This window comes from Nerophis ophidion, linkage group LG16, assembly GCF_033978795.1.
Source record: "Nerophis ophidion isolate RoL-2023_Sa linkage group LG16, RoL_Noph_v1.0, whole genome shotgun sequence".
NCBI lineage: Eukaryota > Metazoa > Chordata > Actinopteri > Syngnathiformes > Syngnathidae > Nerophis > Nerophis ophidion.
The window spans coordinates 53845483-53873482 of NC_084626.1; the positions used below are offsets into that span (position 1 = coordinate 53845483).

The following is a 28000-nucleotide window of genomic DNA, read 5'->3' on the forward strand; positions in this document are numbered from 1 at the left end:
CGTACATTAGGCGCACCGGATTATAAGGCGCACTGTCGAGTTTTGAGGAAAAAAAGGATTTTAAGTGTGCCTTATAGTCTGGAAAATACGGTATTGTTAAAATAGCATCGACGTCTTGTAAGAAAATCGAGTTTCCTTCGCGGATTTCGTCTGCTTGTGCGGCCATGTTGAAAAAAGAAAAACCGGAAAACGTCTTAATAACCTGGACTTTATTGGGAAATCTGACAGAACTCATTAAAAAAATGTTTCACAGTATTTCATCAGGGAAGAATATAAAAAAAAATTGCATTCAAAATACCGTACTATAAAATGTGGCTCTTGCAAAATTCAGTTCTCAGTCTGGTCAGTCATATTGCCATCATATTGAAGTCTACATGTATCTTTTATGTTTGACTGCCATCTACTGGTCACACTAATCATTACAGCATGTACCAAATGAAATTGCTTCGAGGTCGGTAAGCAAAACCAGAATTTTTAGGCGCACCGGGTTATAAGGCGCACTGTCGAGTTTTGAGGCACAATAGGATTTTAAGTGCGCCTTATAGTCTGGAAAATACGGTATTGTTAAAATAGCATCGTCGTCTTGTAAGAAAATCAAGTTTTTTTCGCGGATTTCATGTGCTTGTGCAGATAGTCGCGACGCTGCGGCCATGTTGAAAAAAGAAAAATGTCTTAATAACCTGGACTTTATTGGGAAATCTGACAGAACTCATTAAAAAAAGTGTTTCACAGTATTTCTTTAGGGAAGAATATAAAAAAAAGTTGCATTCAAAATACCGTACTATAAAATGTAGCGCTTGCAAAATTCAGTTCTCAGTCTGGTCTGTTGCACCACGACGTGGGAGCAAACTGGTGATGTGTTTGTTTAGCTTCCACACCCAAAACAAGTTTAGACTTTCTGCGTGTGAAATGGTGGGCTTGTGTGTGTTTGTGTGTGTCACCAGCTGTCTGTGGGAGGAATCACATTTTAGAGTATCTCTGACGCAACCGGCTCGATGAGGTCTTCGGAGAAAGTCCCACAGTGATTTTCAGAATCCATGTGCAGTTTCCAGCTCTCCTCCCTGACCCCCTTTAGCAGACCTTCCTGTTGCATGACACAAATACCACAAAAACTGTTGCATGACACAAATATCACAATTAAAAACTGTTGCATGACACAAATATCACAAAAACTGTTGCATGACACAAATATCACAATTAAAAACTGTTGCATGACACAAATATCACAATTAAAAACTGTTGCATGACACAAATATCACAAAAACTGTTGCATGACACAAATATCACAATTAAAAACTGTTGCATGACACAAATATCACAATTAAAAACTGTTATATGACACAAATATCACAATTAAAAACTGTTATATGACACAAATATCACAATTAAAAACTGTTGCATGACACAAATATCACAATTAAAAACTGTTGCATGACACAAATATCACAATTAAAAACTGTTGCATGACACAAATATCACAATTAAAAACTGTTGCATGACACAAATATCACAATTAAAAACTGTTGCATGACACAAATATCACAATTAAAAACTGTTATATGACACAAATATCACAATTAAAAACTGTTGCATGACACAAATATCACAATTAAAAACTGTTGCATGACACAAATATCACAATTAAAAACTGTTGCATGACACAAATATCACAATTAAAAACTGTTATATGACACAAATATCACAATTAAAAACTGTTGCATGACACAAATATCACAATTAAAAACTGTTGCATGACACAAATATCACAATTAAAAACTGTTGCATGACACAAATATCACAATTAAAAACTGTTGCATGACACAAATATCACAAATAAACACAGTGTTTTTGTTACGGAACACCTGTTTAAAAGTAAGACGAGACAAACCTTTTCTCCCCCAGCGAGCACCAGGATGATGTCTCCCTGCTCAAACTGGAGCTCTCCCCCTTCAGACGCTGCGTGGCTCTCTAGCGCCACCCCCTGGTGTAAAAAAAATAATAAAGGGGGCAACATTAGCGTATTGTCAGCTAAATACAGGTGGTCCTCATTTGTCAACGTTTTGCACACTAAAAGGTGCTAAGAGTCCCCACAAATTGATAATAAAGTGAGGACAAAAGCCCAACTGCACACAAATTACTTTAAAGTACGTTGACACCAATGTCCCCTCTAATTTTTCATGTGTGTGAGCAAACGCAAAAACTCCTTGAGCATTCGGTGGAGCACATGTGAGCAACATCAGACGTGCACATTGAGGCCACACCTGTAGCACACCTGTCCCAAACCTGACTAAATAAGTTACATTTCTTATTATTCTAATCAAATGACAGCAGTCACTTCCATGTGATCATTTTCTAATAGAAGTGTTTTGACCCACTTACAATGACAAGAACAACAAATATAGTTTTTCAATGAGCTGTGTACTAGTATTGTATGTCTGGGTGGGGAGTCTTGCTTTGGAAATAATGTGTACCCCTTTCAGATATCACGTTTAGTTCCCACTAAAACATTCCCATGTCACACAATGAGATGTAAGCACTGGATCATGTGTACATTGCTGCAACTTTCCGTTGGTAAAATATATTTTAATTAGTATTTCTTTAAAATAATAACAGCATTTCATGATTAATATTGATCAACTGAGATTCTTAATGAATGACAGTAGAATGAGCACACATTTGATTGATAAACCATAGTGTAACCACCTGCAATTACACATAATGCGCGGTGTCGGAAATGTCCGACTTTTTGTGTGGTTGTAAACGCATCGCTGGCTCAGTGCCAAATGGGCATGTGTTGGCACAAGTGAGAAAGAGCGAGCGGCTGCTGTTGTTGTGACAGATGGAAAAGTTAGTTTCGGTCTGGTTTGTACGACAGAAAATGACCAGCTTTGCTAGATAGAAATTGTTTAGCAATGTTTTAGGTCATGTGTTTGTAAAGAGTTTTGCTCAATAAAGTGATCGATGGAATTCATGTCCTCTTTAAAGCGTCTCGACAGACGTTACAATAACTGAACAGTGATAACGAAAACTGTTGTCTCTGTTGTGGCCTCTTATTGTCAGTTATTTTGAAAATTGCTTTTTATTTTTGTTGGATTTTGTGCGCCGCATAGATTTGCTGTGGGCAGAGGACACGTGAGCAGTGGACAATTGTACAGGTGTGCACCTCAGAGGGAACATTGGTTGACACACTTCAGAAAATAGGTTTGTAGTTTCCCTTCTAACTTCAAATTGTATGTCTCTCAAGTGTGGGGCAGACTTTTCTGGCAGCAGTTGGTCAAAGAAAAAGAAAGTAGAACTGTAAAATGAAAGGATCACTAAGATGTAGTGATAACTAAGCAGGGTAGTGGTGTCATTATTGGGACCTCCTAAGTTTGTCTACCTCCCTTGCAGTGTTTCTTCTGGTCTCAGTAACTACTGCCTCCACACCCACCAAGCAGGGTAGTGGTGTCATTGTTGAGACCACCTCTTTCCAACGCCCGACCCTAATAGCTTGCCTCTCGCTTCCTTGCAAAGCCTCCTCTGGTGTCAGAATCCACTGTCTCCACACCTACAAAGCAGGGTAGTGGTGGCAATATTGAGACCATCTCTCTCTAAGGGCCCCCCCACCCCAAATAGCATGTCTTTTCCTACCTTACGAGGCCCCTCGTAGTGTTAAAGGACTGCTGTCTCTACACCCACTAGGCAGGGTAGTGGTGTCGTTGTTGAGACTACCTCTCTCCAAGCTCCACTCCCAAAAGCGTGTGTGTTATTCCCTTGCAAGGCCTCTTCTACTGTCAGTAACTACTCTCTCCACACCCACTAGGCAGGGCAGTGGTGTCATTGTTGACACCAACTCTCTCTCCAAGCCCCACCCCCCAATAGCGCGTGTTTTACTCCAATGCAAGGCCTCTCCTAGTCTCAGTAACTACTGTGTCCACACCCACTGTGCAGGGTAGTGGTGTCATTATTGAGACCACCTCCCTGTAAGGCCCTCCTAAAAGCTTGCCTCTCCCTTCATTGCAACACCTGTCCAAGTGTCAATAACTGCTGCCTTCACACCCAATATGCAGGGTAGTGGTGTCATTATTGAGACGTCACTCTCCAAGTCCCACCCCCACCCCAATATTGTGTTTTTTCCGCTCTTGCAAGGCCTCTCCTAGTGTCAATAACTGCTGTCTCTACACCCACTAAGAGTAGTGGTGTCATTATTGAGACAGACTCCCTCTAAAAGCTTGCCTCTCCTAGTGTCAATAACTGCTGCCTCCACACCCACTAGGCAGGGTAGTGGTGTCATTATTGCAACCATCTTTTTCCAAGCCCCATTGTTTTCTTCCCCCGCAAGGCCTCTCCTATTGTCAGTAACTACTGTCTCTACACCCATTATTTAGAGTCTTGGTGTCATTATTGAGACAGACTCCCTCTAAAAGCTTGCCTCTCCTAGTGTCAGTAACTGCTGCCTCCACGCCCACTAGGCAGGGTAGTGGTGTCATTATTGCAACCATCTTTTTCCAAGCCCCATTGTTTTCTTCCCCCGCAAGGCCTCTCCTATTGTCAGTAACTACTGTCTCTACACCCATTATTTAGAGTCTTGGTGTCATTATTGAGACAGACTCCCTCTAAAAGCTTGCCTCTCCTAGTGTCAGTAACTGCTGCCTCCACGCCCACTAGGCAGGGTAGTGGTGTCATTATTGCAACCATCTCTTTCCAAGCCCCAATATCATGTGTTTTCCTCCCTTACAAGGCCTCTCCTAGTGTCAGTAACTGCTGCCTCTACACCCACTATGCAGGGTAGTGGTGTCATTATTGGTGCCACCTCCTAAAAGGGCAAGTTTGTGCAGGCGTAGAAAGAAGCTGTTAATGTAGGATCACAAGAAGAGGAAGCTTGTCTACCTTGTAGAGAAAGTCAGCTGGGTAGTGGCACAGACAATCATCTCCTGAGCCAGCGGTGATGTCAGACGCGCCCTCGCTCTCCTGCTCCTCCTTGGTGGTCAGCAAGGGAAGTTTCTCCAACTGGACTGAGACACGGGGAGCAGGAACCGGGGCACTTTTGGCCTTGTTGTCATCTGACGCCAGCACAATGGCGCCGTCCTCCTGCTCGGGCGCTTCACTGCTGGCACAATCAGAGGGGCCGCAGGTTTCCTGAGCGGCGGCATCCGATTTTGGGACCTCCAGGCCGGAGTCGTCCGAGTGGTTCGTGGAGAGCTCGGCCTCCGCCTCCTCTGGGCTCTCGCTGGCCGTGCTTCTGTCGCTGGCGCACGCCGACTGTCTCTTGACGGAGTTGGTGCCACTGGAGCTGAGGTCCGAGTCCGTGGAGTGTGCCGCTTTGAGAGAGGCGTCGCTCTCCTCCGCTTCTTCTGTTAACGGCATCTCGCCAAAGTTTGGCGTGTGTAGGCCGGGCGAGGACGGTAGAGCATTTTTCCCCTCTTGGCTCGACAAATGCACTGAGACGTGATCGGCTGGGAAAGCTGTGTTGCAAGGGATTGGATTGGAGATGTCCAAGGACTTTCTCTTCTTTGACTTCCCCGACGCGCTGTGCAAAACACAAATCCATTTTGGACTTAGGTCATGTTTTATCATTTTCCAGACTATAGACGTCAAGCCGCACCCACTAAATTTATAGGAAAAAATGTTTTCCATATATTAGCCGCAGATATACACGCTGCAAAATTAGTTATTTACAAAGAAAGATTATGTAAATGTTCATTTACATACTTTAGTTATTTCCAAACAATGCCTGTGACACGGCAGTAAAACAGCTGATCAAACAAAACAGAGGTCATCATCATGGACCCACGAGCTGCGGAAGCTAGCGTCCCAATCCGCTAAACAGACTCAATAACTCCACGGTGACAATTTGTGATTTTGCAAAACTAAAACAATATAAAAATGATGCCATTGTAAGTTAATAATACTAACAAAGACACTCGTAAACGTGTTAGCATTGTCGCCGATGCTAATGGCGCCAGCGTCATTACATCACGATATCACATACAAAAATGCATAAACACTTCATCACACGTTGGACGATTTAGTAAGTAAGATTTGTTTTAGTTATATTGTAAATAGAGATGTTCGATAATGGCTTTTTTGCCCATATCCGATATTGTCCAACTCTTAATTATCAACCGATACGATGTATACAGTCGTGGAATTAACACATTATTATGCCTAATTTTGTTGTGATGCCCCCCTGGATGCATTAAACAATGTAACAACCATCACCATAAAAGATTCCCGGGCGCGGCACCGCTGCTGCCCACTGCTCCCCTCACTTCCCATGGGGTAATCGAGGGTGATGGGTCCAACACAGAGAATAATTTCGCCACATCTAATATGTGTGTGACAACCATTGGTACTTTAATTAATTTTTAACTTTAACAAGGTTTTCCAAAATAAACCAACTCAAGTTAAGGAAAAAAAATGCCAACATGAAACTGCCATATTTATTATTTAAATCACAAAGTGCATTATTTTTTTTAACATGCCTCAAAACAGCAGCTTGGAATTTGGGACATGCTCTCCCCGAGAGAGCATAAGGAGGTTGAGGAGGGCGGGGTTGAGGTGGGGTGTATATTGTAGCGTCCCGTAAGAGTTAGTGCTGCAAGGGGTTCTGGGTATTTATTCTGTTGTGTTTATGTTGTGTTACAGTGCGGATGTTCTGGCAAAAAAGCCATTATTGGACATCTCTACTATTTATATTATTGCCAACAGTCAGCGAAGAAAAATTCACAAATTAGCCGCACCGTTTTATAAGCCGCATTCAAAGCCTCGGCAAAAAGTATCAGCTTATAGTCCAGAATTTATGGTAATAACATAAACACAAACACTCAAACGTGTTGGCATATTAGCTAATACTAACTGCGCTAGCGTCATTATATTACAATAGCACGTACAAATATGCATGAAAACAGTCCTAAAGACATAACAAATGGGACGATTTAGCAAGTATAAACAGTTTTAGGTAAACGTAACATTTACAAATGTTGCTTGGAGTGATAAATTAGGAATCCATATGAGTAAAAAACGCTACAAGACTGAACAGCACTCTACTTCCGGTTTGTGGGTTCTAGTCGTAATGGTTTGTACAGTCCTTTGAGACATTTGTGATTCAGGGCTATATAAATAAACATTGATTGATTGATTGATTGATTGAAAGCACCCAATGGAAATAGCAGTGAGGGAACTCGTTCAAAAGATGGCGCCATGGCACAAACAATAAAACACCTCTGTGTATTTGCTTGTTTTGGATTTTTTAAAACTGTTTATCATGGCCGTCAGCGAAAAAGTGGCCTAGTGGTTAGAGTGTCCGCCCTGAGATCCGCAGGTTGGGAGTTCAAACCCCAGCCGAGTCATACCAAAGACTATAAAAAATGGGAGCCATTACCTCCCTGCTTGGCACTCAGCATCAAGGGTTGGAATTGGGGGTTAAATCACCATAAAATGATTCCCGGGTGCAGCACCGCTGCTGCTCACTGCTCCCCTCACCTCCCAGGTGGTAAACAAGGGGATGGGTCAAATGCAGAGGACAAGTTTCACCACACCTAGTGTGTGTGTGACAATCATTGCTACTTTAACTTGAATATTCACAAATGAGGCACGCCGTCTTATAAGCCACATAGTTCAAAGTGCAGGAAAAAAGTAGCAGCCTAAAGTCTGGAATTCACGCTATATCACCTGCTCAGGCCCTTTATGATGAAAGCTTTCCCAGAGTGTTGATTCTCGATTTTTTTCATCACGTTGTACAAATCCTGGTTAAGCTGCATAAAAAATACAAAAAAATTGAAGTAAAAGCAAGTGTTTTTCAGATGAATAAAGAACACATGTCTCATCTTACCACACTCATCTCTTTATAGAAAACATCCCTCAGATTAGAGATGTTTTGGAACACCGTCCCGTAGCAACCGATGCGGCTGCAGACACACAAGCAAATATTAGTCCTCCTCCTTCTTGCTGAAGACACAAAAACAGCAATATTAAAAAGATATGTTCTAAAAGTACAGTTATGACAGGTAAGATGGTCACATTGTTTTGAAACCAGCAGTCTGCTGCATTTAAAGAGGACAGGTGATAACATTAATGGATACCATGAATTGATGAAGGTGGACCCCGACTTAAACAAGTTGAAAAACTTATTGGGGTGTTACCATTTAGTGGTCAATTGTAGGGAATATGTACTGTACTGTGCAATCTACTAATACAAGTATCTATCAATCTTTTCTTGACTTATAAATACAAAGTTAGATACTCGTGTTAAAAAAGTGTCAAATTATATGGTTCTTGCATTTTGGCTTGAGCTTGCATGGAGTTTTGTTTGCAGGGTTTTGCAGTCTGGCTACATAGTGACATCACTGCGAGGGGGATGTAATAAAACCCACAACCAATGAGGTTGGCACGTTGTGTAAAGGGTAAATAAAAACAGAATACAATGATTTGCAAATCATTTTCAACCTATATCCAATGGAATAGACTGCAAAGACAAGATATTTAACGTTCGAACTGGAAAACTTAATTTTTTCCAAATATTAGCTTATTTGGAATTTGATGCCTGTAACACTTTTTTTTAAAAAAGTTGGCACAAGTGGCAAAAAGACTGAGAAACTTGAGGAATGCACTTATATGGAACATCCCACAGGTGAACAGGCTAATTGGGAACAGGTGGGTGCCATGATTGGTTATAAAAGCAGCTTCCATGAAATGCTCAGTCATTCACAGACAAGGATGGGGCGAGGGTCACCACTTTGTTAACATATGCCTGAGCAAATTGTCAAACAGTTAAGCGGCATAGCTCAGTTGGTAGAGCGGCCGTGCCAGCAACTTGAGGATTTCAAGTTCGATCCCCGCTTCCGCCATCCTAGTCACTGGCGTTGTGTCCTTGGGCAAGACACTTTTGATTGATTGATTGATACTTTTATTAGTAGATTGCACAGTACAGTACATATTCCGTACAATTGACCACTAAATGGTAACACCCCAATAAGTTTTTCAACTTGTTTAAGTCGGGGTCCACGTTAATCAATTCACTTTACCCACCTGCTCCCAGTGCCACCCACACTGGTTTAAATGTAACTTAAATATTGGGTTTCACTATGTAAAGCGCTTTGAGTCACTAGAGAAAAGCGCTATATACAGTAAATATAATTCACTTCACTTCACTTTAAGAACATTTCTCAACACACACACACACACACACACACACACACACACACACACACACACACACACACACACACACACACACACACACACACACACACACACACACAAATTGGAACCCCAGCCAATTTTTTTAAAACTGATTTAGTTATCTTTAGCTAAAGCTAAAAGTCTCCTGAATTGTGATGGTTGTTTATGTTTTTGCTACATTTTTATCAGACTTCAACTTTGCAGAGGTCATTCAAACCTTACCTCTGATAGAGAAGAGGCAGCTCCTCCCTCAACTCGTTATTTATCTCTTCAAAAACACTCTGGGCTTTGTTGAACTCCTCCTCTGCCTGTCAAACGGGGTACGTTATTACTTTTTGATTGCAGGGCGTTTGATTTTAGTCACACATCTACAGTAGGAAGGGGATTCAAACGGCCCCATTCGTCACGGTTCACCCGACACGTGAAACGTGACAACACGGACATGACGAACTGGGGCACACTATCCACTTTAGCCGCCAGATGGCAGAAGAGTGACGAACATCTTAAAATGTCTTTTATGGCAATTCCAACTTTGACCACAGCGTCAGTTGCAATGTAGAGTGGCGCTTTCCATCATTTTCAGCAGACTATATTGCAAAATTAATTCCAATTTCACCCAGGAATGGTGCCATATTAACACTTTCTCTCCCTTACTGCACACTACCTTAGCAATTTTTCCCTCATCCTTTTTCTTGGCACTCTGCAGCGCCTCAAGGTGGTGACGTGCAGAATCGTAGTCCACCAGCTTTCGACCGCGTTTAGCAACACATTCCTGAAACACAGTCGAGTCGCATTGAAGTTTTACAGGAAATGACACAACTTAAAAAAAAATAGTAATAATAATAAAGTATTGTATACCTTGACTTCGGGAAACTGGCCTGTATAGTTGTCCATAGTCCGCACAACCTGGTCATTCAGTTTCTCCTCAAAGTCGTTCCACAGCAAGTCTTCACTCTTAAGGCACAATTAGGATTTCATTTTAGTCAAACTGTTCGTTTGGCGGTTTCATCAAAACAAATAATAGCCATGAGTGTAAATTTGTAATATTGCAGGGTAAAACAACTTGCACTGAGCCTAGTAGGGGGGTGGGAAAAAAATCAATTTGAATTTGAATCGCGATTCTCACGTTGTGCGATTCAGAATCGATTCTCATTTTTAAAAAGTCGATTTTTTTTTTTTTTTAATCAGTCCAACAAAACAATACACAGCAATACCATAACAATGCAATCCAATTCCAAAACCGAACCCTACCCAGCAACACTCAGAACTGCAATAAACAGAGCAATTGAGAGGAGACACAAACACCACACAGAACAAACCAAAAGTAGTGAAACAAAAATGAATATTATCAACAACAGTATCAATATTAGTTATCATTTCAGCATAGCAGTGATTAAAAATCCCTCATTGACATTATCATTAGACATTTATAAAAATAATAAAAAAGAACAATAGTGTCACAGTGGCTTACACTTGCATGGCATCTCATAAGCTGGACAACACACTGTGTCCAATGTTTGCACAAAGATAAAATAAGTCATATTTTTGCTTCGGTTAATAGTTCAAACTAATTTACATTATTGCAATCAGTTGATAAAACATTGTCCTTTACAATTAGCATGTCAACAGACTGGGGTAGATCCTGCTGAAATCTATGTTTTGAATGAATACACAATCCTTTTACATCGGGAAAAAAATCGTTTTTGAATCGAGAATAGTGTTGAATTGAAAAAAACAAAATGATTTTGCATCGAATCGTGACCCCAAGAATCAATATTGAATCGAATCGTGGGACACCCAAAGATTTGCAGCGCTAGAGCTAAGTCTATAAATTCTACTCCACCTCCCTGATACCGAAGTACATGTGAAACTACTTCCATAACGTAAATGACCGCCATAACCACAACACCAGGGGGAGATCCACAAACCACCTAAAACCGATTTAACAAAAGTCTGGTTGGAATTGGGGGTTAAATCACCATAAATGATTCCCGGGCGCGGCACCGCTGCTGCCCACTGCTCCCCTCACCTCCCAGGGGTTGATCAAGGGTGATGGGTCAAATGCAGGGAATAATTTCGCCACATCTAGTATGTCTGTGACAATCATTGCTACTTTAACTTTTAATGTATTCTCCTCCTATACATAAATATGGAATGCACTCCCAATGGGTGATAAAGAAAGTGCATCTCTACGATACTTCAAAACTGTACTAAAAGAACACCTCCAGGCAACTACAACCCTTGACTACGACCTTTTGGTACCAGTAATGTAGCATTACTGCTAATGTGTAGCATCCTTTGAAAAGTCACCTGCTAAGAACTGTTTCATAAATACAGTTTTGGTCAAGTGACTTAGTTGTGATTTCCTTCTCTGCATGAAAGTTTAAAAGTAGCATATATGAATGCAATATGAAGAAGAATGTTTGAATGTAGACACATAGAATCATCATATTGCTGTCATTATATGCATCAAGTGTTCATTCAAGGCTAAGGCTAAATATCGAGATATATATCGTGCATCGCAATATGGCCCAAAAATATGGAGATATTAAAAAAGGCCATATCGCCCCAGCCCTATCTCATTCCCGAAAAGCTTCCTTTCAAACATGACATTGGAACATCAAAAAATAACAATACCCCTATAATGACTGCAAGGTCCTCCACTCCATCCCAGTCAGGTTCGTAGACGTCTCGCAACGTCTGAGACATTCGCTTGGACGTCTCGTGTACAGCTGTGGAAAAGAAACTCATTGTTAACTCTTAAATAGCATGTTGTCAGCAGCACACTGTATCAACGTGGTATTGTTCTCAAGGTTCATGGCAGTGTCGACGCCAAGGTAAAAAAAACAACACTAGCTTCCTGGCTGAAACTCAAAAGGTGAGACAACACTACAAAAACAAAGGATTTTTAAACATTAAACATCATGCAGTATTACCTAAAATCAACTTTTTGCCTGAAGGATCTTGTTTCTTTTAGTGCGTGGCAAGGCAGACATCATTGCAAAAGAATCCGAGAATAGTCACTTCCCCATTACTCGCTAAGCCTCTTCAGCTTGAAAGAGGCGCGCTCTCAAATCTTTTTGATGCGTATGAAACCTACCTTTCACCGCTGCGTAGTAGGCCCTGACATCCTTAAGCAGCCTAATTCCATCCATCTGTGTGCAAAACGACAAAAAAAACAACTTCAGAGCGTGATACAGATGTGTTAGTGATTCCCAGAGCCCAAAAAAAGTCTGCGGGCTATAGAGCGTTTTCCAGTACTCTGGAATGCCCTCCCGGTAACAGTTTCAGATGCTACCTCAGTAGAAGCATTTAAGTCTCATCTTAAAAATTATTTGGATACTCTAGCCTTTAAATAGACCCCCTTTTTAGACCAGTTGATCTGCCGTTTCTTTTCTTTTTCTCCTATGTCTCCCCCTCCGGTCCAGTGGCCATGAATGAAGTACTGGCTGTCCAAAATCGGGACCCAGGATGGAGCGCTCGTCCAGAGTTGGGACCCAGGATGGACCACTCGCCTGTGTATCGGTTGGGGACATCTCTGCGCTGCTGATCCGCCTCCACTTTGGATGAGACTCTCGCTACTATATTGGATCCACTTTGGACTTGATTCCCACGGTTACGTAAGATCCACTATGGATTGGACTTTCACAATACCACGTTAGATCCCCTCGACATCCATTGCTTTCGGTCCCTTGGGGGTTCTCTCCAAGGTTTCTCATAGTCATCATGGTTGACGTCCCACTGGGGTGAGTTTTTCCTTGCCCTTATGTGGGCCATACGAGGATATCGTTGTGGTTTGTGCAGCCCTTTGAGGCACTTGTGATTTAGGACTATATAAATAATCGATTGATTGATTGACGTTGGCGAGCGACTCGGATCTTTTGAATGACTCTTGAGTGAAAGACGATAACCAATTGCATCTATGAATCGTTTTATATGCAAATGTGCCACACTGATGATGTAATGATGATGCAATGATATAAAATAGGACATCTTATCCTAATTTATTATTTGTATGTGGTCCTCTGTACTGGTAAAATGCTCTTGTAATCAAAGTTTTTTGGGTGAGGCAAATGTAAAAAAAACTAACCAGAAAATAAATAATGAATCTAAAATCAAAATTTTGATTTAATAAAAATGAGGTACAGCCATCCTTTATTTATCGTGGTTAATTGCTTCCGGACATGACGCCGCCCAAAGAATTTTAGAAAGTAGCAACCATTAATTATAATCAAATGTTTTTATTTCTAGAGAATTTTAAAAACTGTTTACAATTTTCTACATGTGTTTTTCAATATTATGAGAGCCCTCTAGACATGAAATAACACCCATTATTCACCTAGACACTATTTTTTTTTTTTTTTTTTATTTAATTGTTTTTTGTCCTGTCCAGCTTCTCAGGCAAATCATATAGTTGATGTAGATGCCCATAGCGGCTGTTCACATTTACTTTACAAAAGAGAAGTGTGGGATACTTCTCTTGTTGCCTTATTTGAATGTGACTTTATTAAATGTTAATATTATCAGTTGGTGCAGCCGGGCCGGAGCAGGAGGGGATAGAAAGAGGAAAAAAAAGGAAGACAGAGGGGGAAATTGTGGGGATAAGAGGGGGATTAGACAGAGAGACACAAACAACAACAGCAAACACAGCAAAAACAACAACAATAGAACAACACCAGCACACACATAATATGTACAAATATGATGGTAAAAGTGATAGCAAAGAAACAGTTAGTGAAATAAATAATAATATAGAAATGACAATGAGCATTTTTACACTACAACTGGAGCAATACAAATACCAACAGAAAAAGCCCTATTGATTGTGAACAATAACAATAGTTTACCTCTATTATCAACAATACAGTTGATCAAATGCAACAATACATATACATAATGATAACTAGAGATAAAAAAAAAGGAATACCAAAAGATGGGGCTGGGGGGGAGAGAGAGGTAACCGATATTAATCTTGTAGATTGTTATAGTAACAATGGGTTAAGCGTTGTCAGTGTGCTACGTGTTACCCAGTTTCCCCTAGGGCGGGAGTCGGCAACCCGCGGCTCTTTGGCGCCGCCCTAGTGGCTCTCTGGAGCTTTTTCAAAAATGTATGAAAAATGGAAAAAGATGAGGGGAAAAAACATTTTTGCTTTAATATGGTTCTTTAGCGGCCGAAATGAGATTCCTCCGCCGTGTGGAGGGTCTCTCCCTTAGAGATAGGGTGAGAAGCTCTGCCATCCGGGAGGAACTCAAAGTAAAGCCGCTGCTCCTCCACATGGAGAGGAGCCAGATGAGGTGGTTCGGGCATCTGGTCAGGATGCCACCCGAACGCCTCCCTAGGGAGGTGTTTAGGGCACGTCCAACCGGTAGGAGGCCACGGGGAAGACCCAGGACACGTTGGGAAGACTATGTCTCCCGGCTGGCCTGGGAACGCCTCGGGATCCCCCGGGAAGAGCTAGACCAAGTGGCTGGGGAGAGGGAAGTCTGGGTTTCCCTGCTTAGGCTGCTGCCCCCGCGACCCGACCTCGGATAAGCGGAAGAAGATGGATGGATGGTTTCTTTAGGAGGACAAACATGACACAAACTTCCCTAATTGTTACAAAGCACACTGTTTTTATTAAACACGCTTCACTGATTCGAGTATTTGGCGAGCTGCGTTTTGTCCTACTAATTTTGGCGTTCCTTGAACTTACCAGTTTGTTTACATGTATAACTTTCTCCGACTTTCTAACGTGTTTTATGCCACTTCTTTTTCTGTCTCATTTTGTCCACCAAACTGTTAACGTTGTGCATGAACGGACAAAGGTGAGTGTTGTTGATGTTATTGACTTGTGTGGAGTGCTAATCACACATATTTGGTAACTGCCGGACTGCAAGCTAATCGATGCTAACATGCTATTTAGGCTAGCTATATGTACATATTGCATCATTATGCCTCATCCATTCAAAGAGAACATTTTTCTGCTGTGGTGACCAATTGTTATCTGGGAAGTTTAAAAATTGGTACAACAAGAACGCATAAGTGGCGCTAGCTTGCCGACTTCAGTATGTAGCGCTTCAGGACAACTTAGATGTTGCTTCACAGTCAAAATGTTACTTTTTCTTCCTTCTTCTTTGGTGTTGTAAAATATCTAAATATAACACATGGAAGACAAAATTTGAAGTGAAAGTGCTAGCTTCCTGTTGCTCAATGGAAGGTTTCCCTCCAAAAGTGTATGTTGCTTCAGTTTTGACAGACTATTTCAATGAACGGTTTGCCAAAAAGTTTGGAGACACCTTCTCATTCAATTGGTTTTCTTTATTTTCATGACTATTTACATTGTAGATTGTAGCATCACAACTATGAATGAACACATGTGAAGTTATGTACTTAACAAAAAAGGAAAAATAACGGAAAACATGTTTTAAATTTAGGTTTCTTCAAAATAGCCACCCTTTGTTTTGATTACCACTTTGCACACTCTTGGCATTCTCTCGATGAGCTTCAAGAGGTAGTCGCCTGAAATGGTTTTCCCTTCACAGGTGTCATAGTTTTGATGTCTTCAGTGACAATCTACAATGTAAATAGTCATCAAAATAAAGAAAACGCATTGAAATGAGAAGGTGTGTCCGAACTTTTGGCCTGTACTGTATATGCATGCTTGGATACATACATACATACATACATACATACATACATACATACATACATACATACATACATACATACATACATACATACATACATACATACATACATACATACATACATACATACATACATACATACATACATACATACATATATATATATAAATAAATAAATGGGTTGTACTTGTATAGCACTTTTCTACCTTCAAGGTACTCAAAGCACTTTGACACTACTTCCACATTTACCCATTCACACACACATTCACACACTGATGGAGGGAGCTGCCATGCAAGGCGCCAACCGGCACCCATCAGGAGCAAGGGTGAAGTGTCATGCTCAAGGACACAACGGACGTGACGAGGTTGGTACTAGGTGGGATTTGAACCAGGGACCCTCGGGTTGCGCACGGCCACTCTCCCACTGCGCTGCACCATCCATTTTCTACCGCTTATTCCCTACGGCAGTGGTTCTCAACCTTTTTTCAGTGATGTACCCCCGGTGAACATTTTTTAATTCAAGTACCCCCTAATCAGAGCAAAGCATCTTTGGTTGAAAAAAAGAGATAAAGTAGTAAAATACAGCACTATGTCATCACTTTCTGATTTATTAAATTGTATAACAGTGCAAAATATTGCTCATTTGTAGTGGTCTTTCTTCAACTATTTGGAAAAAAAGATATAAAAATAGCTAAAAACTTGTTGAAAAATAAACAAGTGATTGAATGATAAATACATATTTCTCCACATAGAAGTAATCATCAACTTAAAGTGCCCTCTTTGGGGATTGTAATAGAGATCCATCTGGATTCATCAACTTACTTCTAAACATTTCTTCACAAAAAAATACATCTTTAACATCAATATTTATGGAACATGTCCACAAAAAATCTAGCTGTCAACACTGAATATTGCATTGTTGCATTTCTTTTCACACTTTATGAACTTACATTCATATTTTGTTGAAGTATTATTCAATAAATATATTTATAAAGGATTTTTGAATTGTTATTTTTCGAATATTTTTAAAAAATTTCACGTACCCCCGTAAGCGTACCCTCATTTGAAAACCACTACCCTAAGGGGTCGCTGGAGCCTATCTCAGCTACAATCGGGCGGAAGTCGGGGTACACCCTGGACAAGTCGCCACCTCATCGCAGGGCCAACACAGATAGACAGACAACATTCACACTCACATTCACACACTACTGTACCCCGCCTTCCGCCCGATTGTAGCTGATAGGCGCCAGCGCCCCCCGCTACCCCAAAAGGGAATAAGCGGTAGAAAAATGGATGGATTCACACACTAGGGCCAATTTAGTGTTGCCAATCAACCTATCCCCAGGTGCATGTCTTTGGAGGTGGGAGGGGCCTATCCCCAGGTGCATGTCTTTGGAGGTGGGAGGAAGCCGGAGTACCCGGAGGGAACCCACGCATTCACGGGGAGAACATGCAAACTCCACACAGAAAGATCCCGACCCCGGGATTGAACTCAGGACTACTCATGACCTTCGTTTTATGAGGCAGACGCATTAAACCCTCTTCCACCGTGCTGCCATATATAATATAATATAATATAATATAATATAATATATGTATATATATATATATATATGTAAATAAACACACACACACACAACTTTGACAACCCTTACCTGTTGTTTGGTCAGGTTCTGCGTACACAGCTCAAAATGTTCATCCTTGGTCTCCATGGTTTTGCCCAGTTTTTGAAGGACCTGTTTCACGATAAGGGATACATTGTCAAGAGGCTATCACATCGCAATGTTCTTATCTTTTACTTAATGTGACCTCTAAAAAGCTGCAGTATGTCTCACACAAAAAAATCCCACTGCTTAGCAGCTATTGTGTGTTTTCCACGTGTTCATTTATAGCTTATGTAAATCAAAATAATCCATTTCAAACAGACACCTCGAAAAATGAACACAAAACACTTTAGAGTTTTGCAAAATAACAAATGAATATATGACATCATCAACACATTTTTTAAGGCAATGAGCAGCAAGGAAGACAGGCAGTTATTGCAACCTGCTTAGTGGTTAGAGTGTCCGCCCTGAGATCTGGCCAAGTCATACCAAAGACTATAAAAATGGGACCCATCACCTCCCTGCTTGGCACTCAGCATCAAGCGTCTGATTTGGGGGTTTAATCACCAAAAATGATTCTCGGGCGCGGCCACCGCTGCTGCTCACTGCTCCCCTCACCTCCCGGGGAGTAAACAAGGGGATGGGTCGAATGCAGAGGACAAATTTCACCACACCTAGTGTGTGCCAATCATTGGTACTTTAACTTTAACTAATATTACCCAAGATTGTTTGGCTAGCCTGCGATGAGGTAGCGACTTGTCCAGGGTGTACGCCGCCTTCCGCCCGATTGTAGCTGAGATAGGCACCAGCGCCCCCCATGACCCCCACGACCCCCAAAAAAAGGGAATAAGCGGTAGGATATGGATGGATGAATGTTTGGCTAGCCTGTTGTAGCAGTGTGGTGTGTTCAGTGAAGGGATGAGTACAGAATTCTCTACTTTTGTTGCCACCAACTGAATTCGGTTGGTACTACAGGGTATGGATACATTTAAAATTAAAATATGTCAAATTGCGACACCTTTCTTGCATTTATTGCGTTATAATGCTGTAAAAAAATAATGTATGCCCGATAAAAACACTGAGACGTAGAGTGCGTGAGATTGATTTCTATTTACAGTGTATTTGACATAAACATGCTGCCAGCCATCTCAAATCTGGTAATGAAAACAACAACTCAGATAAACGTTACAAACAAACAACTGTTGTGTAATAAGTACAATACTATCGTAAAAAACACTTTGTAGGGCGCAATAAAAGGCCAGCTTCAGCCTCATGGCAAAGACTACTCCGTGACCTGGCAACACACTGTAGTTTATACACTAATGTATTTCAATGGCAACTATATAATACTTGCAAATGAGAACTCAATATTTAACAACCGGCCAGCAGAGTTGTCATTATCAGATCACCGTTAAATGTTTGTTAAAAAATTTTTTATTTTTATAATCAGACAATATATGACACACAGTTGTACCAAACATTGGTACCGTTAAGTACCGCTATCGATTCCCAGGTACCCTAAAAATTGATTATAAGGCTCCAACTTTAAAAATAAACACATATTTTACTTTTTTGAAACAGTTACCATACATTTTGCATATTTACAGTATCAGATTTGCCGGATTTAAACCGCTACTTGTTTTCCCCAAGCTTTGAACCCTGCGGCTTATACAAATGTGCGGCTAATCTATAGTTTTTTCTTTGCTGATGGCCATAATGTTTTGTATACAACAAGCTTACGTAGTAATGATACAGACTGGAAGGGTGTGTTATTGTTTGTGCTTTGGCGCCAGCTTTTGGACAAGTTTGCTCACTGCAGGTGCTGCGGGTTAAAGTGCCTTGAACTGGAAGTATAAGTGCCAATCCGTCTACAAGTCATCCATAGACTCTCTACTTAAATGGTTTCTTCATTCATTACTAGGAATTGCTTGTTAGTTTTACAATATAAATATATCAATTCATACTTACTAAACAGTCTCATGTTTGATAATGTTTTCATGCAAATTTGTAGGTGCTTTCATAACGTAATCAAGCTAGTGTCGCTAGCATTAGCTAATATGCTAACACATTTAAAAGTGTCTTTCTCTTTCTGTGTAAATATCTAATTTCACAACGTACAGTATATATCTGTGGCTTATAGTTTGGTGCAGCTAATATATGGAACAATATTTTTCTCTTCCTAAAATTTAGTGGGTGCGGCTTACATACCGGTGGGCTCTATAGTCCGGAAAATACCGTAATACATGGAATTGGTATTGGTTGATTGTGTTTGGTAGCGGAATCGGCAGTATAACACCTTTATAGAAACATCCCTACCCTTAGCGTTTATTTAACATTTAGATAGTTACAAAAAATAGTAAGCTCACTGAATAATTGTGTTATGTTTGTGCTACGGTGCCATCTTTTGGAAAAGTTCACTCAGTGCAGGTGCTGCAGTTGCTACCTTGCCCTTCCGTTTAGACTGAGCTATAAACCTATCTGAAGTACAGTTACCGTTCAGTCTGCTAGCCGTCCATAGCGTTCTACTCGTATGGCTTCTTCATTCATCACTCCAAGCAATGTTTTTAAGTTTTACAATATAACTAAAACTAAGTTTACTTACTAAATCGTCCCATGATGTATTTTGAGTGTTTTATGCATATTTGTACTCATTATCGTAATGTAGTGACGCTAGCGTCATTTGCATTAGCGACTATGCCAACATGTTTGTATTTTTGTATTGTTTTAGAGTGGCAAAGTCAACAAAATGTGACCATGGATTATTGAGTCTGTTCAGCTGGTTGGGAAACTAGCTTCCGCAGCTAGTAGGTCCATGACGATGACTTCTGTTTTGTTTGATCAGCCGTTTTACTGCCATTTTACCATTACCATTTGGAAACAATTAAAGTATGTAAAAAAACATGTAGAGAATTGTTCTGTTTAAATATCTCATTTTGTAACATACCGTATATGTCTGCAGGCTTATAGTCTAATATATGGAAAACTATTTTTATCTTCTTAAAATTTAGTGGGTGGGGCTTACATAATGGTGGGCTCAAGTCTGGAATATACCGTAAAACATGTAATCGGTATCGGTTGATTTCACTCAGGAGTGTTTGGTAGCAGAATCGGCAGCATAACACCTTTATCAAAACATCCCTACTCTTAACGTTTAACATTTAACACATAAACAGTTAAAAAAAAAGAAAAAGTCATCACACTGTATAAGTGTAATTGTTTGTGCTATGGCCCCATCTTTTAGACAAGTTCACTCACTGCAGTTGCTATAGTCTTTTAGCCATCCATAGCGTAACTACATGTATAGATTCTTCATTCATCACTCAAAGCAACGTTTTTAAGTTTTACAATATAACAAACTATTTGTACTTACTAAATCATCCCACGTGTGAAGTCTTTCGGAGTGTTTTTATGCATATTTGTACGTAATATCGTAATGTACTGACGCAAGCGTCATTAGCATTAGCGCGACTATGCTTACACGTTTGTATTTTTGTATTGTTTTAGTTTTGCAAAGTCAACAAAATGTCACCGTGGATTATCGAGTCTGTTCAGCTGGTTGGAAAACTAGCTTCCACAGGTAGTGAGTACATGACGACGACTTCTGTTTTGTTTGATCAGCCGTTTTACTGCCATATTAGTGTGAATGTTGTCTGTCTATCTGTGTTGGCCCTGCAATGAGGGGGCGACTTGTCCAGGGTGCAATCTGCCTTCCGCCCGATTGTAGCTGAGATAAGCGTCAGCGCCCCCCGTGTCCCCAAAAGGGAATAAGCGGTAGGAAATGGATGGATGGATAGGTTACCAGTACCATTTGGAAACAAAGTATGTAAATAAACATTTGCAGAATTGTTCTGTTTAAATATCTCATTTCGCAACGTACAGTATCTGACTGCGGCTTTTAGTCTAATATATGGAAAACTATTTTTCTCTTCTTAAAATGTATTGGGTGGAGCTTACATACTGGTGGGCTCTATAGTCTGGAATATACCGTAATCGGTATCGGTTGATTTCACTCAGGGGTGTTTGGTAGCGGAAACGGCAGCGTAACATCTTTATCGAAACATCCCTACTCAACGTTTAACACAAACAGTTAAAAATTTTTTTAAAGTAATCACTGAAAAAGTTTGTTATTGTTTGTGCTATGGCGCCATCTTCTGGGCAAGTTCATTCACTGCAGGTGCTGCAGCTGCCGAAGTACAGTTGTCGTTAAGTCTTCTCGCAGTCCATAGCGTATCTACTAGTATAGATTCTTCATTCATCACTCCAAGCAGCGTTTGTATGATCTACAATATAACTACAACTATTTCTACTTACTAAATCGTCCCACGTGTGATGTCATTTGAGTGTTTTTATGCTTATTCGTACATATTATCGTAACGTACTGACGTAAGCGTCATTAGCATTAGCGTGACTATGCTAAAACGTTTGTATTTTTGTATTGTTTTAGTTTTGCAAAGTCAACAAAATGTCACCGTGGATTATTGAGTCTGTTCAGCTGGTTAGAAAACTAGCTTCCACAGGTAGTGAGTCCATGACGATGACTTCGATTTTGTTTGATCAGCCGTTTCACTGCCATGTTACCATTACCATTTGGAAACAATTAAGGTATATAAATAAACATTTTAGGGCTTCACGGTGGAAGAGGGGTTAGTGAGTCTGCCTCACAATACGAAGGTCCTGCATTCCTGGGTTCAAATCCAGGCTCGGGATCTTTCTGTGTGGAGTTTGCATGTTCTCCCCGTGAATGCGTGGGTTCCCTCTGGGTACTCCGGCTTCCTCCCACCTCCAAAGACATGCACCTGGGGATAGGCCCCTCCCACCTCCAAAGACATGCACCTGGGGATAGGCCCCTCCCACCTCCAAAGACATGCACCTGGGGATAGGTTGATTGGCAACACTAAATGGTCCCTAGTGTGTGAATGTTGTCTGTCTATCTGTGTTGGCCCTGCGATGAGGTGGCGACTTGTCCAGGGTGTACCCCGCCTTCCGCCCGATTGTAGCTGAGATAGGCGCCAGCGCCCCCCACGACCCCAAAAGGGAATAAGCGGTAGAAAATGGATGGAAATAAACATTTACAGAATTGTTTTGTTTAAATATTTCATTTCGCAACGTACAGTATATGTCTGCGGTTTGTAGTCTAATATATGGAAAACTATTTTTCTCTTCATTAAATTTAGCGGGTGCGGCTTTGGTGGGCTCTATAGTCTGGAATACACCGTAATACATGTATTTAGCATCGGTTGATTTCACTCAGGGGAAAACCTTTACCGAAACATCCCTACTTTGAATCCCTACTCTTAACCTTTCCAGCAAGAAATGTTGTCGACTGTGTGACTTCTTTGACAAATGACATAAATAACAGTCCCATTGAAAAATGTTCGGCGCAGGGTGTTTCCTTACATAAATGACCTTCACCTCACGGGAATGCGAAACAGCCAAAATAACATATGTGCTTGCACAATCTAATCTACCAAGACATGCTTAGGTACATGATACACGTCCCCCGCAACAAAGGGCCTAAAGTTCAGCAAAGCAGAGGAAGTGCACCGCAATCAGGAAGCGGTGGCGTGCGAGTATGCACACAGCTGCGTGGTTCTGAACTCTGTGATGTTTTAACGGGCTTACAAAATGACAATGTTGAAACATCAATGTAAAAATCAACAATCCTGAAAATGGTGCAGTTTTGACACGACACATTTGTTGTGTAGATCCTGACACAACGCAACTTAAACAACTATAGTGGTTGCCAAACTAGACCCACAGACATTTAACGACCAGTACCTCCGCTCACCTTCTCCTGCACGCGGTTCAGTGACTTCTGTACCCTTTTAGCCAGGAACCCGGCTCCGGTCTGCAGGTTCGGACCCATCTTATTGTCAGCCATGGTCCTCTCCTGTGCTCGCTTCACCACAATATGAACTCGGCCTCCTTGTCTGCTTCCTCTTGAGAGAGAGTGCGCCTTCTACGAAAAAGGGGATGGAGGTGGAGCAACGAGGCACAAATGTCATGAATCAGACACACATGCGCTAAACGCAACAGGCGGAGAGCAACCGGAGGTGCATTCCTACACATCGTCGTGGTCAAGTTTAGTCTTGATCAGTTGTTTCAAAGGTACTATGTGTCCAAATGTGTTACAACACTTTAAAAGCATGTGTGCATCAGTGATGTGTCATACCTAAAAGAGACGATGCTTTGTGTTGCATCAGAGTGAGTCGGCTCTCCAATTATTGCTTTTTTTTCCTTTTTCACAATCCAACTACAAACCCTGTTTCCATATGAGTTGGGAAATTGTGTTAGATGTAAATATAAACACAATACAATGATTTGCAAATCCTTTTCAAGCCATATTCAGTTGAATATGCTACAAAGACAACATATTTGATGTTCAAACTCATAAAACTTTTTTTTTTTTTGCCAAATAATCATTAACTTTAGAATTTGATGCCAGCAACACGTGACAAAAAAGTTGGGAAAGGTGGCAATAAATCCTGATAAACTTGAGTAATGCTCATCAAACACTTATTTGGAACATCCCACAGGTGTGCAGGCTAATTGGGAACAGGTGGGTGCCATGATTGGCTATAAAAACAGCTTCCCAAAAAATGCTCAGTCTTTCACAAGAAAGGATGGGGCGAGGTACACCCCTTTGTCCACAACTGTGTGAGCAAATAGTCAAACAGTTTAAGAACAACCTTTCTCAAAGTGACATTGCAAGAAATTTCGGGATTTCAACATCTACGCTCCATAATATCATCAAAAGGTTCAGAGAATCTGGAGAAATCACTCCACGTAAGCGGCATGGCCGGAAACCAACATTGAATGACCGTGACCTTCAGTCCCTCAGACGGCACTGTATAAAAAAAACGACATCAATCTCTAAAGGATATCACCACATGGGCTCAAGAACACTTCAGAAAACCACTGTCACTAAATACAGTTGGTCCCGACATCTGTAAGTGCAAGTTAAAGCTCTACTATCCAAAGCGAAAGCCATTTATCAACAACATCCAGAAACGCCGCCGGCTTCTCAGGGCCCGAGATCATCTAAGATGGACTGATGCAAAGTGGAAAAGTTTTCTGTCGTCTGAGGAGTCCACATTTCAAATTGTTTTTTGGAAATATTCGACATTGTGTCATCCGGACCAAAGGGGAAGAGAACCATCCAGACTATCATACCAAAGACTATAAAAATGGTACTCATTACCTCCCTGCTTAGCACTCAGCATCAAGGGTTGGATTTGGGGGTTAAACCACCAAAAATGATTCCTGGGCGCGGCACCACTGCTGCCCACTGCTCCCCTCACCTCCCAGGGGGTGATCAAGGGTGATGGGTCAAATGCAGAGAATAATTTCGCAACACCTAGTGTGTGTGTGACAATCATTGCTACTTTAACTTTAACTTTATCGACGCACAGTTCAAAAGCCAGCATTTGTGATGGTATGGGGTTGCATTATTGCCCAAGGCACTAAAGCAGGCATTTCCCAAACGTTTATTGAGTGTTGTTAAAAGAAAAGGTGATGTAACACAGTGGTGAACATGCCCTTTCCCAACTACTTTGGGTTTGAGTTTGAACATGAAATATGTTGTCTTTGTAGCATATTCAACTGAATATGGCTTGAAAAGGATTTGCAAATCATTGTATTCTGTTTATATTTACATCTAACATTTCCCATCTCACATGGAAACGGGGTTTGTGACTTGAGAACAAGGGCAGAACTTTGCTTAGATCAATCAGAAGTTCTCATTTACTTTCTTTCGTTAAAATTGTTTTCACATCTCCCCCCTAATTTAATGTTGTTTTTATTTATCTGAATGTGTCAAATTAGTTATTTGCTAACACAAAAAATGCTATTAAACCCCCTTTTTTCTGACACTCAATTGAACGGGCTGTTTGCAACTTGCTACATTTTTTTAGTGGGTAACATTTTTTCACGCCCTACCTGAAATGAATGTTTATTTATTCATCTATATGTACAAGTCAGGATTTACATTATAAGCCCCGAGATCATACCAAAGACTATAAAAATGGGACTCATTACCTCCCTGCTTGGCACTCAGCATCAAGGGTTGGAATTGGGGGTTAAATCACCAAAAATGATTCCCGGGCGTGGCCACTGCTGCTGCTCACTGCTCCCCTCACCTCCCAGGGGGTGATCAAGGGTGATGGGTCAAATGCAGAGAATACTTTTGCCACACCTAGTATGTGTGTGACAATCATTGGAACTTTAACTTTTTAATACAGTACAGGCCAAAGGTTTGGACACACTTTCTCCTCATTCAATGTGTTTTCTTTATTTTCATGACTATTTACATTGTAGATTGTCACTGAAGCCATCAAAACTATGAATGAACACATGTGGAGTTATGTACTTAAACAAAAAGTGAAATAACTGAAAACATGTATTACATTCTATCCATCCATCCATTTTCCTCCGCTTGTCCTTTTTGGGGTCACTGGAGCCTATCTCAGCTGCATTCGGGCGGAATTACAGTTTCTTCAAAATAGCCACCCTTTGCTCCGACTACTTTTTCGCACACTCTTGGCATTCTCTCGATGAGCTTCAAGAGGTAGTCACTTCACATGTGGGCTTGAAGCTCAGAGAGAATGCCAAAAGTGTGCAAAGCTGTAATCAGAGCAAAGGGTGGGCATTTTAAAGAAACGCGAACATAAAACATGTTTTCAGTTATTTCACCTTTTTTTGTTAAGTACATAACTCCACATGTGTTCATTCATAGTTTTGATGCCTTCAATGACAATCTACAATGTAAATAGTCATGAAAATAAAGAAAACACATTGAATGAGAAGGTGTGTCCAAACTTTTGGCCTGTACTGTATATCTATAACGTAATGTAATATATAATGTGCTCAAAAAGTATTAATATTCACAAGAGAACATCGACGATAAAGTTGGCAACTTTTGGCCGCTAATAAAAAAGCCTTGCCTGTACCGGAAGTAGCAGACGATGTGCGTGACGTCACGGGTTGTGGAGCTCCTCACATCTGAACATTGTTTACAATCATGGCCACCAGCAGCGAGAGCGATTCGGACCGAGAAAGCGACGATTTCCCCATTAATTTGAGCGAGGATGAAAGATTTGTGGATGAGGAGGGTGAAAATGAAGGACTAGAAAAAAAATAAAATAAATAAAAAAAGGCGAGGGCAGTGAGAGTAATTCAGATGTTATTAGACACATTTACTAGGATAACTCTGGAAAATCCCTTATCTGCTTATTGTGGTACTAGTGTTTTAGTGAGATTATATGGTACCTGAAAGTCGGAGGGGTGTGGCCGCGGGTGTGGTGACCGCCAGTGTCTCTGGTGAGAGGGGCTAAGAGAGTCCACAGCTGCAGGAGGACGCAAGCTCCGCTCATGTCTACGGTAAGAGCAGACTTATTACCACAATTTTCTCACCGAAACCTGCCGGTTGACATGTGCTCGGGAACCATGTTCGCTTGACCGCTCTGTTCCATAGTAAAGCTTCACCTTCGGGAATGTAAACAAGGAAACACCGGCTGTGTTTGTGTTGCTAAAGGCAGCTGCAATACACCGCTTCCCACCTACATCTTTCTTCTTTGACTTCTCCATTATTAATTGAACAAATTGCAAAAGATTCAGCAAGACAGATGTCCTGAATACTGTGTAATTATAGCTTGGATCGGGCTGGAAAAAAATGTCCGCTACAATCCGAGACAACACGTGCACGCGTTGACGTTTTCAACAGGATACTTTGCGCGAAATTTAAAATTGCAATTTAGTAAACTAAAGCGGGCATATTGGCATGTGTTGCGATGTTAATATTTCATCATTGATATATAAACTATCAGACTGCGTGGTCGCTAGTAGTGGCTTTCAGTAGGCATCTGATAATATGATTTAATGCAAAATAAACCATCAACACATAAACCATCCATATTTGCTAACCGTAGCTAAAAGATGTGTCCACATACGACACTAAATCAAGAATCGAAAAAGTCGACCCTTCTTCGGGAGCCGAGTCAAAAAAGTCGGCTCTTTGAAAAGTATTGTGTCAAAATGAAGTTGGGTGTTGCTTTCAAAACAACCAGAATTGTTAGCTACACTACATTTAGATTCGAAGGAGTCGGCTCTTCTTTGTGAGCCGAGCCAAAAGAGTCGGCTCTTTCAAAAGTACTGTGTCTAAATAAAGTTGGGTGTTGCTTTCAAATTGGCCTCAACAAAACTGCAATTGTTAGCCACAAAATATATCAACTGAAGTATTCACAATAATCCTTATATGACTTTTGATTCCGTAGGTACTGTCAAATTGGTCAAACTTCATAGTAATCTTAAAAAAGCCCTCGTTCGTTTCGAGGAAACAAACACAAGGGGTGTAAATATGGTCGTGTCGTTCACTGTATAATCCAACTCCGTAACTTTGTGTTTGCGTATTCTTACCAACAAACGGCGCTAGATGACAACTAGCCGCGACGACTTGTGTTGTCTTCCGCCAGCGGCCGTTGGTACCATTTACTTTGTCAACCTTTTGCACTCTTCTTTGGCTTTATGACGTCCAGTGACGTCAAATAGTAGAATGGTGTTACATTTAATGCCACTCTTTTGAGGGTTGCCGCTTTAATGACATGTGACGA

The 28000-nt window shown here is 41.0% G+C and overlaps 1 protein-coding gene across 2 annotated transcripts; it reads right to left on the reverse strand.

The window, feature by feature from the left end:
• Nucleotides 1–672: 672 nt before the first annotated feature.
• Nucleotides 673–28000, reverse strand: bin2b (bridging integrator 2b). Of its 2 annotated transcripts, XM_061875539.1 has the most exons (13): nt 27807–28000; nt 23182–23352; nt 17445–17525; nt 12263–12317; nt 11800–11894; nt 10021–10116; nt 9827–9934; nt 9385–9470; nt 7814–7889; nt 7654–7736; nt 4870–5509; nt 1889–1981; nt 673–1084 (listed from the first exon to the last, which is right to left on the reverse strand). In XM_061875539.1, the coding sequence occupies exons 2-13, from the start codon at nt 23272–23274 to the stop codon at nt 968–970; spliced, it is 1623 nt and encodes a 540-aa protein (XP_061731523.1). In that variant the 5' UTR covers nt 23275–23352; nt 27807–28000; the 3' UTR covers nt 673–967. The 2 variants fall into 2 exon arrangements, with proteins under 2 accessions (XP_061731523.1, XP_061731524.1); XM_061875540.1 differs by lacking the exon at nt 27807–28000 and having other exon boundaries at nt 23172–23310.